The sequence below is a fragment of the Triturus cristatus genome, chromosome 8 (assembly GCF_964204655.1).
Source record: "Triturus cristatus chromosome 8, aTriCri1.1, whole genome shotgun sequence".
Lineage (NCBI taxonomy): Eukaryota > Metazoa > Chordata > Amphibia > Caudata > Salamandridae > Triturus > Triturus cristatus.
The window spans coordinates 1,674,441,383-1,674,460,464 of record NC_140591.1 but is presented as its reverse complement, the minus strand read 5'-3'; the positions used below and the strand labels follow the sequence as shown (position 1 = coordinate 1,674,460,464).

Below are 19,082 nucleotides of genomic sequence, written 5' to 3'. Positions count from 1 at the left end.
ATGCTACAGGTGTGGGAATCCCAACCATATGGCCAACAGCATGAATTGTCCTGCAAGGGGTGTCGTATGTAGCAAGTGCAAGAAGAGGGGTCACTTTTCCAAAGTCTGTCACAGTGCAAAAACTAGTGTCACCCATATGATAGGTAGTGATTTAGAGCCACCGTTAGAGCCACAACCTTTTAGTGAAGAGATAATTTTTCAAGTAGCCAACTCTTCAGAAGGTAATAGCACTGAATACCCTAAATGTGTAATTTTGTTAGACAGTATTAAGTACGAAGTTTACGCTGATTCTTGTTCCCCGTACACTCTTGTAAATGAAGCAACTTTCCAAGCTAATTCAGGTACACGTGCATACAAACTCCTACCGCCTGACATCAAACCTGGGGGGTACAATCAAGATCCTATACCACTGGTGGGGATGCTACTTATGAACATTGATTTCAAAGATAGATCCACTGTGGGGAAAGTCTACATCACAAAAAACGGTTCAAACCTACTAGGATGGAAACACCAAAAGGATTTGGGGATCAAGTTAGACCCTAACGCACCTGAACCTGTGTATTTGATCGACAGATCTAATGTGGGGAGAGAAATATGCAACAAATTTCCTGAGGTGTTTACGGACGGAGTAGGACTTCTAAAGGGTTTCCTTCACAAAATCAAACTAAAAACTAATGCGAAACCGATAGTTCACAAACCAAGATCCATTCCACTTCTAACAAGAGAGCCACTAAAGAAGGAACTGGATAGATTGGAAAGATGCAAGATTATAGAGAGAATTGAAAGTTCGGAATGGTTGGCGCCCATTGTAGTGGCAGCTAAAGGGGGAAACAAAGGGATTCGTCTATGTGTGGACCTCAGGGATCTAAACTCTAATATTTGGGTGGACAGACACCCTCTTCCCAACATAAATGAAATGCTATCTGCAATCCACGAGGCAAAAGTTTTTTCGGTGTTAGACCTATCTTCAGCATACCACCAGGTCGCCCTCCATCCGGAGTCCAAACCTCTCACCTCGTTCATAACCCCGCTGGGAGCGTATCAATTCGCCAGGTTACCCTTTGGATTGGCGTCGGCGGCAGCAGTATTCCAACGTATCATGCAACATATCCTGCAAGGCTTGGAAAAAGTTCTTTGCTTCCAAGATGATATCTTGATCCATGGTTCATCCGCTGAAGAGCATAATAAAAATTTGGAAGCAGTACTGACCCGACTCAGCAAGGCAGGTTTTACCACCCAAAGGGACAAGTGCAAAATAGGAGTGGATTCGGTGGTCTATCTGGGTCACAACATATCAAGCGAAGGAATCAAACCCAAATCAAGTTTGGTAGATGCCGTCAAACAAGCTCCAGAGCCCACCAACAAAGAGGAGCTCAAGTCATTTCTGGGTCTTGCAGAGTATATGGCCAAGTTCATGAAAAACTTTGCAGACCAGGTGCAGCCCCTCAGAGAGTTGCTTAAGAAGTGTTCCAAATTTGAATGGAATCAACAGCATCAGTCAGCTTTCATTCTCATCAAGAAGGCAATTGCGGATGCCCCTATTCTGGGGGCGTTTGACTCCAATGCCAAGACCACACTTACCACGGACGCTAGCACAAAGGGGCTAGGAGCAGCACTAACTCAGAAAAAAAACGGACAGGAAGTTGTGGTAGCGTTCGCATCCAGAACGTTGAGAGACGCTGAATTAAACTACTCAACGGTGGAAAAAGAGGCTTTAGCCTGTTACTGGGCCATCAACCACTTTAAGTATTTCCTGTGGGGTATCCCATTTGTGTTGAGGACGGATCACAAACCGTTATTACCGTTATTCTCCACCAAACGGCTGGAAGGTACTACTCCAAGAATAGCAAAGTGGGTGCTGAGTCTTCAAGGGTTCAACTATTCCATGGTATACGTCCCTGGAAGTGATAACAGGATAGCAGACTGTCTTTCACGGCTACCTGTGAACGGGGGTGATCCGATGCAAAATCCACCGGAAGAGACGGTCTTATGGGTGGAGATTCCTGCCATCAACCGCAAAGAGTGGGAAGAATCCTTAAAGGAGGACAGCATGATGATCATACTGAAGAACATGATTCGCACAGGATGGCCGGATAACAAGTCCGAGGTGCCGGAAACTATCCATCAATTCTGGCCGGTACGTGATGAACTATCCATCGTAAGTGAGCACATCTGCAGAGGAAGTAAAATTGTTCCTCCTAAGGACATGTACGAAAGGATAATCCAGATTGCACATGAGGGTCACCCTGGAAGAAGTATGACCAAAAGTAAAATCAGACAACACTACTGGTTCCCAGGGATGGATTCCAGAGTGGAGGAGCAGGTTAAGAACTGCACGGCGTGTGGTACCAGCGACAAAACCAAAGTGATTCGCAAGTTTCCCCTTGTTCCAGTTGAAGTCCCTACTATACCATGGGCTAAATTGGGGTTGGATATAATCGGTCCCCTCAACCTACTTAACCAATCTCAGAAGTTCTTGTTCGTTTTAATTGACTATCACTCTCATTGGATTGAGACAAGACTGGTCCCCTCCATCACAACGGCGGTGTTGTTAAGTTTCCTTAGAGATACCTTCGCCAAGGAGGGCATACCAGAAGTCTTAATAACGGACAACGGAGTTCAATTCGTTTCGGAAGAAATGAAGCTGTTTTTGACCACACTGGCTATCACTCACATCAAGGCACCACTCTACTGTCCCAAGGCCAATGGGCTAGTAGAAAGAGCAAACAGGATGATTAAGAACACCATTCAGCTTGCATTGGGCTCTCGGGTATCAGTGGAGGAGGCCATCAGGAAGATGCTGTGGTCGTACCATACAACTCCCAATGCGGTCTCAGGTGTGTCACCGTTTGTTTCACTTAAAGGGAGGAACCCAGGCTCTAAACTCATGCCCAACTGACTTAATGGAGGAACCCCCGTATGGGTGGACAGAGATCATGTGGCTGAGAAGACGCGGAAACATCAACAAGAGTACAAACTATGGTACGACAACCGATGGGGAGCGTCTACAAAAAAGTGGAAAGAAGGCCAATGGGTGGTGGTTAAGAAGCCCTCCCTATCCAAATCCAAGATTTCTTCATTTTCTAAACCACTGAGGATAACGAAGGTCTACAACAATGCTGTAGTGCTAGAAGATGGGGGCACATGGAGCATGGACAACATAGCGGGGTGCCCAAGCACAGTTGGTACCCAACCTACATGTGAGAGTAATCATAACACGGGTAGGCTGGGTAGAGAGGAACACAAAATTACCAGAACACGTAGACCCCCAAGTTGGCAAGCAGACTACAACATGGGACCGTGACTGGACATTGTTTTCCTCTAGTTCATGAGAGTAACTTTAGTCATTTTCCATGCACAGTTTTAAGTATGTATTAGTTTCATTGTAACCTTCAGTAGATCTTGTCTGTTCATTGCTTTGTTCCGCAGGGAGATGTGTTATAACCTGTCCCTGTTCCTTTCCCCCCCCCCCGCCCTCCTCCCCTATTGGGTTCGCCCATGCATGGAATGTTGGCGTGAAGCTTGGATTAGAACGTTGGCTCAGTGGCTAGCGAAGGCTGGAGGATCCACTCGTAATAAACTTCTTCTCCACCTCACTTCGCTTGGAGACTTTTATTACAACAGAAACATTTTTCTTAACCTACCCAAAGTGACTCCATCTTCAAATTCTCCCACCGCCAAATTATTTTAGAGACAGTATTATTGGAACTTAATGCACTCATGAATATTCTGAGGGTAATGTACCACAATACATGTTATCAAACACTTTGCATTGCATACAATCAAAATATGTAGGGAACACTGATTTTTTGCTTATGATAAAGAAATTCTGTAACCACAGATGGACAGATCAGAATGCATCCAATATATGCAATTTATCACCTGAGGGTATTGTGAAATCCTAAAAATATGTAACTGACAGTGTTGAGTTACTGTACTATGTTTAGTAAACCTAGCTAGACATTTAGTTTTACCAGCTCAGCATGTAGAAATTTTCTGAACAATCTTAATAATTCACTCTGTGATTCAACACCTACTGGGGCAAATATTCACTGGTAAATGCTCGAGGCCAAAACTGCAGGGCACAAAGAACCTGAACATGTGTTGGGATGGCCTCACTTCTGTGTGTCGGCCTTCACTATGTAGGATCCGCATCATGGATACCGTCATAGATCACTGGCCTGCCTAACCCCTACTTACCATGTATGTCCCCTTCTCTCTTAGAAAATATTATGTCCTCAGCCTAATAATTGTGATGTCATCAATTCTGTCACTTCAGATGCTGCAGTGATGTTATCAATGATGTCATAGAATTTGTCATGAGTTATTTAATAGTTGAAGTAATTAGCAGTGTATGGGGAGGGCCTGAGTTATAGATTCTTTAGGACACGAAATATAGTTACTCGAGATAACTATAACTTGTGAATTTCAATAGTTTTGTTAGTTCACAGCATCTCTTCAACCTTTAGTTTCTCAGTAAATTTCTAACTTTTATCTAAAAATGTAAAATAGCATATTAATACAATTCCCAACTATAAATTCACTTTAATCTTAGTTGTTTCAGTGAATTTTTCATGGTTTAAAAATAAATAAAAAGTAAGAATAGTTGATCACGGGCGTGGAGAGGGTTGGGCATAGTCCCTGGCTCCTCCAAACACCCTACCCACTTCAGGGCACTGGCTCTGACCAAGCAGAGCGTGCAGTTGAGGGCAGGGCCTAGCCGCTGGCTCCTAGCTGGCACAAACTCCCCACTGCTCACCGCCTTTGTCCGTGCACACTTGGGCAGGCTGACTATGTGATGTTACAATATACAGGATATTCTTTTAAGAAAGGCTTACTGACTTTGTCAAAGGCTATGAACATAAAAATATAAAAAGTGTGCCTATTGACTTTATCACTGGGTTAGCATATCAACATGTATAAATCAGACCTATTGTCTTTGTCAAAAAATTAACAATAACTTAATGTATATTTCAATATTTTTACACATGCACATTTTAATAAAAGTGATTGTCATAAAACATTTTAATAAAGTTTTATTTACAAAAAACATATCTACTTGTCTTTGAATCTTTCTTTTAAACCTTTTCAGCCACACAATTCAATCAGAAAACAATCACAAAGGGGCCTTGCACTCCAGCTGAAGAGCATAGAGCTCCAGCTAGGGAATCATGGATATGACCCAGGAGAGTGCTGGGGCACAGCTACACTTCCTGCAGCCCCCACAACATTATGAACATTCTTGGTGGTGCCCCTGCCCCTTCTCTGGGCACCACCAATCTCACAAAAATCAATAAAAGCCTTTGCAGAAAATTATGGAGTGCTTGTTGGAGCAGTAAATAGTAAATAAGGGGCTCCTGCTGCTCATACATTATTCATTCATTTTTTTAAATAATTTTTTTTGGGTGTGCCCACATGGAACACCCACATGTTTATTTATTTTTGTGATTGCAACAAACCGGGGTACACTGGGAGCTACCATTTCTCCTACATGGTGGAATCAGTTTTTCGTTCTGCTTCTGCCAGGTTGGAGCAATTATGTGTCTCCCTGCCTGCAAGAGTGTGCGGAAGGAAAGTCTTTAAATTAATAATTTGCACAAAGAGATGGGGTCCACTGCCCACAATTAGTCCATGGGGTGGGGCCGATTGCCCCCTCCTCTTTTTAAAGATTTTGCGTTACCCCTCAGGGCCATGGCCCACCCAGGGTTTTTTAACATTATTTTCAGGACAGGGGACTCAGCCCTTGAGTCCTGAAATGACTGCCGCCATTTTGATGTGGTGGCAGCCAAAAAGATCTTATCTTAAAATGTGTTGACTTCGAGGATCCTCCGTGGTGTGAAATATCTAATGAAAAAAGAGGCATATCAGCAACAACCGGCGATAATTATCGCTAAGCGCACTTAGCGCTAGGATAATTATCGCCGGCTAGTGTGGATTTTTATCGCTGAGATAGCGTGCTATTAGCAACGCTTATCTCAAAAGCGATAAGAATCCAAGCGCTAACTGCCAAACATGTGATTATCGCTGGAAACCCAGTGATAATCCCATGGAGTTTGGCAATAGCTTGCTGATAGGGCCTCACATACTCAGCCATGATATCCACCTTCCATAGGATATCATGGCTAAGTCAGTCCTGAAGCAGGCGTAAGGAAAGTAGCGATAACAGAGGTTATCGCTACTTTTCCTGTCACTATGCTGCTTTGCGTGAGGCTTGATAATAGGAGAAATGTCGCTTAGCGACATTTCTCCCGTTATCCTGGGGAGGAACGCCCACTTTGCATCTCATTAGAGATGCAAAGATGGGCGTTAAGGGAAATGAAGATAAGGCAAGGTTTCACGCGATAGCGTGACCTTGGAGATAAGGCAATAAAATTATCGCCGCTTTTCATCCGAAAATGGATGCAAAAGCGGCGATAATTTTTTAACACCTGCTTGCTGATATGCCCCAAAATGTTTTTGGCCCCAGTCCTAGGAGGTAAGCTTTCCTGCCCCTTATGTCTTTTTTTACCTTTTTTCAGGACTTGAGACTGAGCCATGAGTCCTAAGATGGCTGCTGCCACATCCTGCTATGGTGGCAGCCAATCAGATCTCAGCTTAGGATCTGTCAAGTCTGTAGATCCTTCGAGGTGTGATAGGTATACAACGTTTTTGAGCAATAATTGCTCAAAACCTACTGATTGGATTCATGCAGAATCACAAAAAGTACTCTTTTCTGACTAAGATCTAGCTTTCTGACAAATTTTGTGTAATTCCGTTCAGCGGATTGGGCTGTAACTGTGTCTTAAGTTCCTATGGAAAATTGAATGGGGAAAACATGTTTTGGGGACCCCCTTTATTCTCAGCCCCTGGTTGACAGAGGACCCCAAACTCACCACGCACAAACTAGGTAAAAAGTAGCACGTTTTAGGAAAGTTTCAAGGATATTTTTCGAACAGAGCCAAAGTTATCACCAACACAAAAAAGGCATTCTCCATGTAAATGTGGTCGTAATCATAACTGCCCAGAGGCCACCTCCCCTTTGAATTAATTCAATACTTTTAAAATTGGTTCCCAGACTACACTGATTTCCATGGGTTAATGAAAATGCTTCGCAAGGTTCTACCTCTGCTCCCTTCCCAGGCGAGGAGAGTCATGGTTCAGGCCCTGATTCTCTCTCGCCTGGATTACGGGAACGCCTTATATTTAGGCGCCCCTGCAGCGGTGACCAAAAAGCTCCAAGTCACCCAAAACTGTGCCGCCTGGCTATTGTTTAATATTCCCCGTCGGCAATTAGCCAAGAAAGCCCTTAAGGAGCTTCACTGGCTTCCAATGACTGCCAGAACTCAGTTTAAGGCTATGTGCATTGTACACAAATCTTTTCATCGAGCAGGCCCTGCCATCTTGTTCCCCTTTGTAGTGCCTTATGTCCCTCCTAGAGCCCTCCGCTCCGGCTCACTACACCTAGCAACTCCAACAAAGGTTGTCAAAGCTCGTTGGGGCGGTCGCTCCTTCTCACACTCTGCCGCCAAACTATGGAATTCCCTTCCTGTGAGTATTAGACAGATCAACAATAGGATGGCATTCAGGAAAGTCCTAAAAACTCATTTGTTTGCGAAAGCGTGCTAATGTACCTCGGAGCTCGTCATAGCAATTTGCTGAAGCGCGACGAGGCCTCTGGGTAGTTACGCGCTATATAAATATAATTTTTCATTTCATTTCATGCGTGTGTGTTGCAGTACCTGTCGTTCTGTGGTTGGTCTTGTGTAGTGTTTGACCTGTTTTGGGAGCTGCAGTAACTTTAGAAGTGTGTTTTGTGTGTATTCCCCATTTGTCCTGCCACTCCCCTTTATCCCTAACACTTTAAAACAAAGATGATTTCCTATAGGTGTGGCGATCGGAAAAAGATAGAAGGGGCAGAGTTGGGGGTCCCCTGCTGAAGGTTTGTAAGCTGCATTTTGGAGTCCCTGAGTGGATGTATGACGTTACAACGCACACTATTACAACGCATGCACTTACAACGCATTTTTTACAACGCATAATCCATTACAACGCATGACATTACAACGCATGACACTACAACGCATTTTAAAAAAATACCTTTACAACGCACTACCATTACAACGCATACTACCTTTACAACGCATACCATTACAACGCATAATATTAAATTACATTTAAGGTAAGTATTAGATAGTATAGGGGTAAAAATTACTATTCTAACTCCAGGGGGTGCAACAGTAGGGTAAGTGTTGGATAGTGTAGGGGTAAAAATTACTATTCTAACTCCAGGGGGTGCATCAGTAGGGTAAGTGTTGGATAGTATAGGGGTAAAAATTACTATTCTAACTCCAGGGGGTGCATCAGTAGGGTAAGTGTTGGATAGTATAGGGGTAAAAATTACTATTCTAACTCCAGGGGGTGCATCAGTAGGGTAAGTGTTGGATAGTATAGGGGTAAAAATTACTATTCTAACTCCAGGGGGTGCATCAGTAGGGTAAGTGTTGGATAGTATAGGGGTAAAAATTACTATTCTAACTCCAGGGGGTGCATCAGTAGGGTAAGTGTTGGATAGTATAGGGGTAAAAATTACTATTCTAACTCCAGGGGGTGCATCAGTAGGGTAAGTGTTGGATAGTATAGGGGTAAAAATTACTATTCTAACTCCAGGGGGTGCATCAGTAGGGTAAGTGTTGGATAGTATAGGGGTAAAAATTACTATTCTAACTCCAGGGGGTGCATCAGTAGGGTAAGTGTTGGATAGTATAGTGTAATATTATGCGTTGTAATGGTATGCGTTGTAATGGTAGTATGCGTTGTAATGGAATGCGTTGTAATGGTAGTTTTTAAAAATGCGTTGTAGTGTCATGCGTTGTAATATCATGCGTTGTAATGGATTATGCGTTGTAAAAAATGCGTTGTAATGGTAGTGCGTTGTAAAAGTTGCGTTGTAAAGGTTGTTCCCCCCCTGAGTTGTATACTGTAATACTGCTTTACATGCTACTAAATGGAGTTTGGGAATCCGTCCCTTTATGTGGCATTGGTGACCCTACACATGCCTTTGTAAATGTAAATGTAAATGTAAATGTTTTTGTAAATGCACACACCTACACTTAATCTCCACAACGGCCCCTCGCGGCGGGATGCCTGACTTTCACCTTGTGGATACCCTGCTATCTCACAGGGGAATACCAGGATGGGTTCCCTAAGCAAGCGCCGGGAAACCCACTGCGGGTAGCTGTGCGCTATATAAGCTCAACTACATCTACATTTACATTTACTCTATGCATGGGAACAGTACTGTGTGCACAGCAGCCTCGTTGTGTGAGTATATGTCCCTTCAGAAGCACAGATATCAGCAATCCAGCAGGTGCAGCAGCACCAGGACCAGGGGGTCTGAAACCTACATAAAGCTGTGTTTTACTACCAAACCAGGGGGTGTGGTCCATCTTCCTTCCTACCTCCCTGGCCCCATCTCTCCTGGAATACCTGCTGTAAATCCACCTTTCAGCTTCTGTTCACTGCGCAAACATGGCCTCAAAGAAGTAGTAACAATGCTCTGCAGATTGCTGCATGTTATCTGATGGCTTATAACATAATTCTGAGCACTGTGTTTGAACATGGGAGTAACTCAACATAATGAATCACATGTCATGACATGTCAGTCAAGACCTGGGGTGAGAGCTACTCAGCCTGCTTATCACCTTGAGGAGGTTCCCCAACCCTGTTAATCCTTCTTATCACTTGGTATATATTAGGTCAACCTTCGTTGGCGCCCCAGAGTTCACATCCATAGCCTCGCAGTCATCGCGACCTCCTACAAGAGCTGCACGAAGGTGGAAGCATGAGGTGTCTGCTGCTTCTGGCCATGGTCTTGTTGGCTGAGTGCCAGGTGGAGTGAGTATTTTCCTTAACTATCTAAACTATCCCTTCTAATATTCAAGGACAACCCGTTGCATCTCTTTGTGCCCACCTAACTATCGGGGGGGAGATTTAAACTAGTTTTATAGTGTTATGATCCACTCCTGCACTTTTCTTGCATTTTATTGCATATTAGGGTATCTGCTCTTGATTGCCACATACTTCCTACTACTGGCCTTTCTAAACTTTGATTTGGTGCTCTCTGTTGCATCTCCCTTCACCATGCATGGACAGCATGTATGGGAGGGGTGTTGGCTGGAGCAGAACCCCTCTGTTTACTCTCCAGAAGCTGCACCTGTATTCAGAGTGTGCCTGGAACAACCCGTGACCTCACATCCGGGCCGTGGGATGCCAAGCTCATTTGTCCCCCTGTGGGGGGAGAGAGGAGACAGGATGCTGGTAGCATACAACCCTCTGTGGGGGGAGAGAGGAGACAGGATGCCGGTAGCATGAAACCCTCTGTGGGGGGAGAGAGGAGACAGGATGCCGGTAGCATGAAACCCTCTGTGGGGGGAGAGAGGAGACAGGATGCCGGTAGCATACAGCCCTCTGTGGGGAGGGAGAGGAGACAGTATGCTGGTAGCATGAAACCTTCTGAGGGGGGAGAGAGGAACAGGATGCTGGTAGCATGAAACCCTCTGTGGGGGGAGAGAGGAGACAGGATGCCGGTAGCATGAAACCCTCTGTGGAGGGAGAGAGGAACAGGATGCTGGTAACATGCAACCCTCTGTGGGGGGAGAGAGTAGACAGGATGCTGGTAGCATACAACCCTCTGTGGGGGGAGAGAGGAACAGGATGGTGGTAACATGCAACCCTCTGTGGGGACGGAGAGGAGACAGTATGCTGGTAGCATACAACCCTCTGTGGGGGGAGAGAGGAGACAGGATGCTGGTAGCATGAAACCCTCTGTGGGGAGGGAGAGGAGACAGTATGCTGGTAGCATGCAACCCTCTGTGGGGAGGGAAAGGAGACAGGAAGCTGGTAGCATGCAACCCTCTGTGGAGGGAGAGAGAAGACCTGATGCTAGTAGCATGCAACCCTCTGTGGGGGGAGAGATTAGATAGGATGCTGGTAGGATGCAACCCTCTGTGGAGGGAGAGAGGAACAGGATGGTGGTAGCATGCAGCCCTCCGTGTGAGAGAGAGGAACAGGATGCTGGTAGCATGCAACCCTCGGTGGGAGAGAGGAGACAGGATCCTGGAAGCATGCAGCCCTCCGTGTGAGAGAGAGGAACAGGATGCTGGTAGCATGCAACCCTCTGTGGGAAGGGAAAGGAGACAGGATGGTGGTAGCATGCAACCCTCTGTGGGAAGGGAAAGGAGACAGGATGGTGGTAGCATGCAACCCTCTGTGGGGGGAGAGAGGAACAGGATGCTGGTAGCATGCAACCCTCTGTGTGAGAGAGGAACAGGATGGTGGTAGCATGCAACCCTCTGTGTGAGAGAGGAACAGGATGGTGGTAGCATGCAACCCTCTGTGTGAGAGAGGAACAGGATGGTGGTAGCATGCAACCCTCTGTGTGAGAGAGGAACAGGATGGTGGTAGCATGCAACCCTCTGTGTGAGAGAGGAACAGGATGGTGGTAGCATGCAACCCTCTGTGTGAGAGAGGAACAGGATGGTGGTAGCATGCAACCCTCTGTGTGAGAGAGGAACAGGATGGTGGTAGCATGCAACCCTCTGTGGAGGGAGAGAGAAGACCTGATGCTAGTAGCATGAAACCCTCTGTGGGGGGAGAGAGGAGACAGGATGCTGGTAGCATGCAACCCTCTGTGGGGGGAGAGGAGACAGGATCCTGGAAGCATGCAACCCTCTGTGGGAGAGAGAGGAATAGGATGCTGGTAGCATGCAACCCTCTGTGTGAGAGAGGAACAGGATGGTGGTAGCATGCAACCCTCTGTGGGGGGAGAGAGGAACAGGATGGTGGTAACATACAACCCTCTGTGGGGGGAGAGAGGAACAGGATGGTGGTAGCATGCAACCCTCTGTGGGGGGAGAGAGGAGACAGGATGGTGGTAGCATGCATCCCTCGGTGGGAGAGAGGAGACAGGATCCTGGAAGCATGCAACCCTCTGTGGGAGAGAGAGGAACAGGATGCTGGTAACATGCAACCCTCTGTGGGGGGAGAGATTAGACAGGATGCTGGGAGCATGCAGCCCTCTGTGTGAGAGAGGAACAGGATGGTGGTAGCATGCAGCCCTCTGTGGGGGGAGAGAGGAACAGGATGCTGGTAGCATGCAACCCTCTGTGGGAGAGAGAGGAACAGGATGCTGGTAGCATGCAACCCTCTGTGGGGGGAGAGAGGAACAGGATGCTGGTAGCATGCAACCCTCTGTGGGGGGAGAGAGGAACAGGATGGTGGTAGCATGCAGCCCTCTGTGGGGGGAGAGAGGAACAGGATGGTGGTAGCATGCAACCCTCTGTGGGGGGAGAGATTAGACAGGATGCTGGTAGCATGCAACCCTCTGTGGGAGAGAGAGGAACAGGATGCTGGTAACATGAAACCCTCTGTGGGGGGAGAGAGGAGACAGGATGCTGGTAACATGCAGCCCTCTGTGGGGGGAGAGAGGAACAGGATGGTGGTAACATGCAAGCCTCTGTGGGGAGGGAGAGGAGACAGGATGCTGGTAGCATACAACCCTCTGTGGGGGGAGAGAGGAACAGGATGGTGGTAGCATGCAGCCCTCTGTGGGGGGAGAGAGGAGACAGGATGGTGGTAACATGCAGCCCTCTGTGGGGGGAGAGAGGAACAGGATGGTGGAAGCATGCAGCCCTCTGTGGGGGGAGAGAGTAGACAGGATGGTGGTAGCATACAACCCTCTGTGGGGGGAGAGGGGAACAGGATGCTGGTAGCATACAACCCTCTGTGGGGGGAGAGAGTAGACAGGATGCTGGGAGCATGCAGCCCTCTGTGGGGGGAGAGAGTAGACAGGATGGTGGTAGCATACAACCCTCTGTGGGGGGAGAAAGGAACAGGATGCTGGTAGCATACAACCCTCTGTGGGGGGAGAGAGGAGACAGGATGCTGGTAACATGCAACCCTCTGTGGGGGGAGAGATTAGACAGGATGCTGGTAGCATGCAACCCTCTGTGGGAGAGAGAGGAACAGGATGCTGGTAACATGCAAGCCTCTGTGGGGAGGGAGAGGAGACAGGATGGTGGTAGCATGCAACCCTCTGTGGGAGAGAGAGGAACAGGATGCTGGTAACATGCAACCCTCCGTGTGAGAGAGAGGACACAGGATGCTGGTAGCATGCAAGTCTCTGTGGGAGAGAGGGGAAACAGGATGCTGGTAGCATGCAAGTCTCTGTGGGGGGAGAGAGGAGACAGGATTCTAGGAGCATGCAACTCTCTGTGGGGCAGGTGTTGTACTGGATGGATACCCTTTCAGCACAAAATTATATTCTTAGAATAATTGCACAACTTTTCCTACCTTATATGTGTTCTCCAAAGTGCAGCACACATGCAAAGTTGGAAAAGAAGGGAGGAATAAAAGCATTTATCCGTGATAGTGTCTGGTTGAAGTGGGTGCTACTTTTTGGCACACAACCCTTTCTACTTTCTACTTTCTTTAGTAAATAGAACTTTTCATCAGAAACCTTGGGTGGTTGCATGGGAACGCCCTCTTGGCATTAAGTAATGGAAGCAGAGCTATGCACAAACAGAGAGCCCAGGTTGTCCAGGCCATGGTTGCGTATATGTAATGTACAAACTTTGTTAGCCAATATTCCACAACCCCAGACGCACTAAGCCCTCGAGAGAGAATAATTGAAATGTCTGTTATTAAGAAGGCAAAGCGCCCAAAGATAGAAGTATTCCATTGGGGCGTGCTGTATTCATCCATTCATTCTTCCTGGCAGCACAGCTCATTCTGAAGAGAAAGTGTTGAGATTGGTTGAAGCTCCCGAAGTTTGTGACAAGGACACATAAAGGAGTTGATGAACCCACTAGATAGGCCATAGTGTTCTTTAAAGGGAAAGGACTTACCAGCTTCCACCTTCTCCGGGTCGAAAATGTCCTGAAGGGGAGGCCCATGCTATGCGGCAATTTCAGTGATTTCCAGGGGATAACACGTATCTGCCACTTAGACTCTGGAGCAGACACAGTGCACATGCACATCAACAAACACACCCACAAGATCCTCTTGATGGGGAATGGGGTGAGAGGCTAGCAGTCACATGAAACAGAACAAAGGGGGATATTAGCAAGGTCCTTATCACCGCATTAGCGGCACTTTTTGAAGCTAAAGCGGCGATATTTCTATCGCCCTAATAGCAAGTTGTCGCTAGTTAGCGACAGCTTTATGGCTTTATGGCTTTATGGCGAAAGCGACCGTTTTGGTGCCGCTTTGCACGTCAGCGATATATATCGCTAATGACATGCAAAGTAGGCGTTCCCAACTTAAAGCGACTGAATACAGTCGCAAACACAGTTGCAATGCCCGCGAAGCGATAAAAAAATTCACGCTAACCGCGACTATCGCTGGAATCTAACACCTGCTAAAAACCTGACTTAACCATTTTAGTCAATGAGAGGTGGGTTGTAAGGTTAAGTCCTCACCTGCCTATTAGCAAGCTTTTCATTAGCGCATTGAATTTATCGCTGGCTTTCTCACGCTTTTGCTGGGTTTTGCCGCTATCACTGTATTTTCTATTGCCTTGGAGATAAGCATTGAAAATAACGTGTTATCTTCGCAATGAAATCCAGCGATAGCCGACGATAAAAAAACCAGCGCTAAGCACGCTTTGCGATAATTATTGCAATTTCTTGGTAATATCCCCCAAAGTTCATTCGAGAGGGCAGGAGACTGTCTCCGGGGGAAGCATGTGTCAGTGTACTACACATCCCCGCACCACCAACCAGTCAAGGGGAGGATGCCTTAAGCAGCACAACCCTATGCTCTGTGGAGGGGATGAGGAGGAAAATGTGGACGAGTCTACTCGTGCTCTTAGGACGTCGTGTTCCTTGGGGAAAAGGCACAAGGCAGAAAGAAAGTGTTTGGGAGTACAGGTCATTTAGTACTGCAAGACATATTGTTACAACAACATGCTAAACCGCCTGTGATAAAGCCTGAACAAAAATAATTCAATAGGCCATTAGCCGTGGTGAATGTGTCCTTGTGTAACGTCATTGGTGCTCATGTAAGGTGCTCCAATACCTTCGGGTCGAGTTTGCTTCGCGCTATTTAAAATTGCAACAAAAAAGTGCATTTGCAATGCAATAGGTCTTGCATTTGCGAGAGTTTAAGCTATTTGCAGTGTAAATGGCAATGCCTTTTATTTATGTTTTAAAATGGCAAAACATAAATTAAAGGCCCTGTCATTTACAATGCTAATAGCTCAGACTCGCGTAGATGCGAGACCTATTGCATTGCAGATAGGCGCCATGCTGCAGCATAAAGTTTCATAAGGTTTATACTTTAGCACGGCGCCCGCTATCGTGTTATCAGTACAGATGCCGTGCTTTATTAAAGCTTGGAGCCCGTGTTGATAACATGAAAGTGTGTGCCGCGCTGAAGTATAAACTTTATGAAACTTGATGCTGCAGCACGGCGCCTGCTTTGATATTATCAATAGCGCACAACGCTTTATGTGTGGCGCCGAATAGATAATATGAACGCAGGAGCAGTGCTGCAGCATAGAGCAGGGCGCCCGTGTTGATAACGCTAAAGTGGGCGCCCTGCTGTGAGAGAAGGAATCAGCAGCGGAAATTACAATTTTAAAAAATGAGTGACCCAAGTACTGACGAGTGGTGGCGCGCCACAAAGTTACAGTTTTAGAAGTAAAAGAGTTCTCCCACGGAACAGCTATAAACCCAAAGCGTAACTAAACTGTACTTTACCGGTGCGCATCAGCCCTGAAGGGAAGTGACGTATCGGGAAAGACAACGAATTAGGAGGCAGCGAAGAAGGACAGCGGAGTGAACCAATGGGAAGTAGGGGGTGGGGAGTCGGAATATGAATTTCAAGAGGTCTTGCAGACAACGCATGCGCTGAAACTCGACCTAAAAAGGAATAATGACTCCCAATGCTGGGAGAAAGCTGTGAGGTCCTGGAATGACCTTCCACTTCACCTACGCGCCTCATCCTCTCTGCTGGAATCAAAAATTAGCTAGCATTCGCGCCAAGAATTTTCAATTCTATTAAGGACACGGAGGCGAGGATTATGCTTCTCTTTCTTATATTTGCTACTCACAGCAGCCAATGAAAAACATTTTGTATGCAAACAAAACTACATTTCCCATGATGCTCTTCCATACATCACATCCTGTATAGCCCCATAAGAGCCACAGTGTCCTGTTTCTCCCCCTCTTTCTTTGCTCGAACCTTAATAATCAATAACATTAATACAGTAGTCCAAAATACGGAATATGAGTCCAATAATCATACTCCAACGTGGCAGATCCATATCCAAACCGGAATTGAACGTCTTCTAAACCAGAAGTACACCTGCTCCGTCTTCCTGTCCCAGAACCTGAAAGGAAGGAGACAGGGAAAACCCGTAACTTCTGCTTACACAAAATATCAAGTACATGCGGGTGGGTAATTATTACCAATGTTGTAATAAACCGGGTGGGATAATCCTCGCCTCCGTGTCCTTAATAGAATTGAAAATTCTTGGCGCGAATGCTAGCTAATTTTTGATTCTATTACAGGACCAGAGGCTTCGGATTATGCTAGTTTAACGCTTATCCGACACAACTACAGCCATATCACCCACCGGTTTAATAATAACTGTCTAAATATAGAGTGAGAAAATCAATCAGTATATCTTGAAACATCCTGTACTATGTGGATCAGCAAACAACATTGAGAGATATGGTCCCACTAACAGACTGTATCAAACAGTAGGTGATGGATACCGTATGCTGGCATAACTGCCATCAACCACCGGCTATAAAGCCTTAGACATATGTAAAGATTCTATAATGTAATACACAGTTATAGCACAACCATTATATCACAACCGCAGGTAGTAACACCAAGTAATCTCCCATGTAAACCCTGAGGCATGGAAAAACCACACGTATATTGCATTAGTTGGAAAACATAGCATGAACAGACCTTGACCAGATGTAATTCTGACATTAATTATAATGAAACTTCCTGGATTAGGTACTGTACCTGTAAAATCGTGGGCCTGTCCCGTTGTCGGAACCCCGAAAGCTAAAAAGGTCTCGCAACACAGCCTGACAATAGTCTATTCCCTGTCGACATATTTTGTTGGCCATTTTTCAAAGAAGAAAAGCGAGAGAACCTCCACAGCGGATTATTTTGGTATGGGTGTTTATGCTACCCATTGCCTCTCAACAACTCCCAGGGAAAAAACAGGCGCAAGCCCACCAACTTGCCTGTATCGAAAACGACCTGCCTAAATGGCCGAGTGATCACTGCGAAGTGAACGCAACGCAAATCCGGATTACCTGATAAAACATAGGAAAATCAGCTCTCACGGTGATAGCACGACGTGTACGTACCAACAAACGCGACCTGTCGGCGCCGACAACTATTACGTTCGCATGGAAGGACCCATGGTTGGTAAATGAACACCGACAGTGTGGCCGAAAACGTAGAACATAACAAAAAACGATGCATGAAAATATATATACCACCTGGGGAAACGGAATGTACAGCCCTGACATGTTTTGAACCCTGACTCTGTGCCACCAAAAGGCGCCAGACTAACCTTTGAGCTATAGTTCCTTGGCATATATCATAAAGGACCACTGCCCCAATTCACCATGCGCGCCTCTGCATGAAATAGAATGGTGTAACGGGTCGTGGAGAACTCGGGTCGGGCGCCGCCGACTCAAGGAGTACTGAAAACAAAAATGGATACTTCCTACAAGCGCTGTAAAGATCGCTTCCGCTAATCAGTGCAACTTTTGTTTCGCGTCCCCTTCTCCGAAATGTGGATGGAATGGAGGAAAACATAGGTCAGTCCCACCGACAGTCGTGAGACAAGGCATACATCTTTTGCCCCATGGATCTTATCTCCAGCCGAACGTCTAAGATGAAGCATTCCTGCCACTAAAAAGGGTCTGCAGAGCCAAAAAACCCAAAAAAGGCTTACAACCACTGAATGTCCTTCGGGCGAAGCTGCCACCTACTTCCCTCTGGAGATACCAGAATCACCAGTCCGCCACTGCGCACTGTTGCTATGGATTCTAATCCGTAATGACCGAAATCTGCTACCACCGGCAGAATGCCAACAGTCCGTGACCAAATCCGCTAGGAACATGACCTCGTACCCTTTGGCCTATCGATAGCTCTCACAACCGAGATATTACACGCGGTGAGAAGTACGTGTCAAGAGACCTATGTGGAAAAAAGGGACTCGAAAGGACTGGAGGGCAGGAAAACAGTTTGCCAGACTATGCTAAGCGCCCCACTACACCGGCAACTGCCCAAAATGGAACCTTCTGCATGGGTAACGTCAGAACGGGTCCCATTAAAGCTCCCAATTAGGTCTTGTAAGACATAGCTGATCTGCGAGGAAGGAGATAACTCTGTAAATAAAAATCGAAGGCAAGCGACACCAGTGTATCCAAGGGAAGAGCCGAAAAGGCCATTATACCTTGTAGCCCAGAGGGCAAATTGGAATCCAAAGAGGAAAACTGACGTCTGGAAAGATGCGAGGCTAAGGCCTATGTCCGTGTTAAGAAACCCACACACATATATATATATATATATATACATCTATACATACCTACCTACATAGACATCCCACGAGATGCTCCCCGAAAGCCATATAGCAGAAATTTGTGGAACATAGTGGGAAAGTAATTGCGAAAACAAACAGAAACCCTAAACGGTCTACGAAGGGCCGGCCTCGTGAGAGGCCCCCCAAAATCTAGAGGGTGTGACCAAAGGTTAACGATGCCTACCTTACATAGTTGCGACCCGGAACGAAGCGGTCCCAGATGGGGTCCGTTGCCACGGGTCAGCGCAGTCAGGACGTCAGAATTGTCCGTCGCTGCTTGTGTCCGACCCCGACCAGGAGGTTGCCCTGGCAACCTACTCGCTCCTGGAAACCCTTTCTGAGATTCTTGTACAACTAGCAAGTAAAGAAGGAGACCGGTGTTGGCTCCGGACGAACTCTTCCGCCGTAACCAGAGTATCCAGCCGCGGTACCCGAACTAACTACTGTGTCCTTATCTAAGTTCCGTCGCGCACGTGCGATGCCC

The 19,082-nt window shown here is 46.5% G+C and overlaps 1 protein-coding gene across 1 annotated transcript in view; it reads left to right on the top strand.

The window, feature by feature from the left end:
• The first annotated feature begins 9,735 nt into the window (after nt 1–9,735).
• Nucleotides 9,736–19,082, top strand: part of LOC146808567 (pepsin A-like) — a 222,772-nt gene continuing 213,425 nt past the window's right edge. The window contains exon 1 of the mRNA XM_085623591.1: nt 9,736–9,873. Within this exon, the coding sequence (XP_085479717.1) occupies nt 9,821–9,873 (53 nt within the window). The 5' untranslated portion in view covers nt 9,736–9,820. The remainder of the gene's footprint in view (nt 9,874–19,082) is intronic.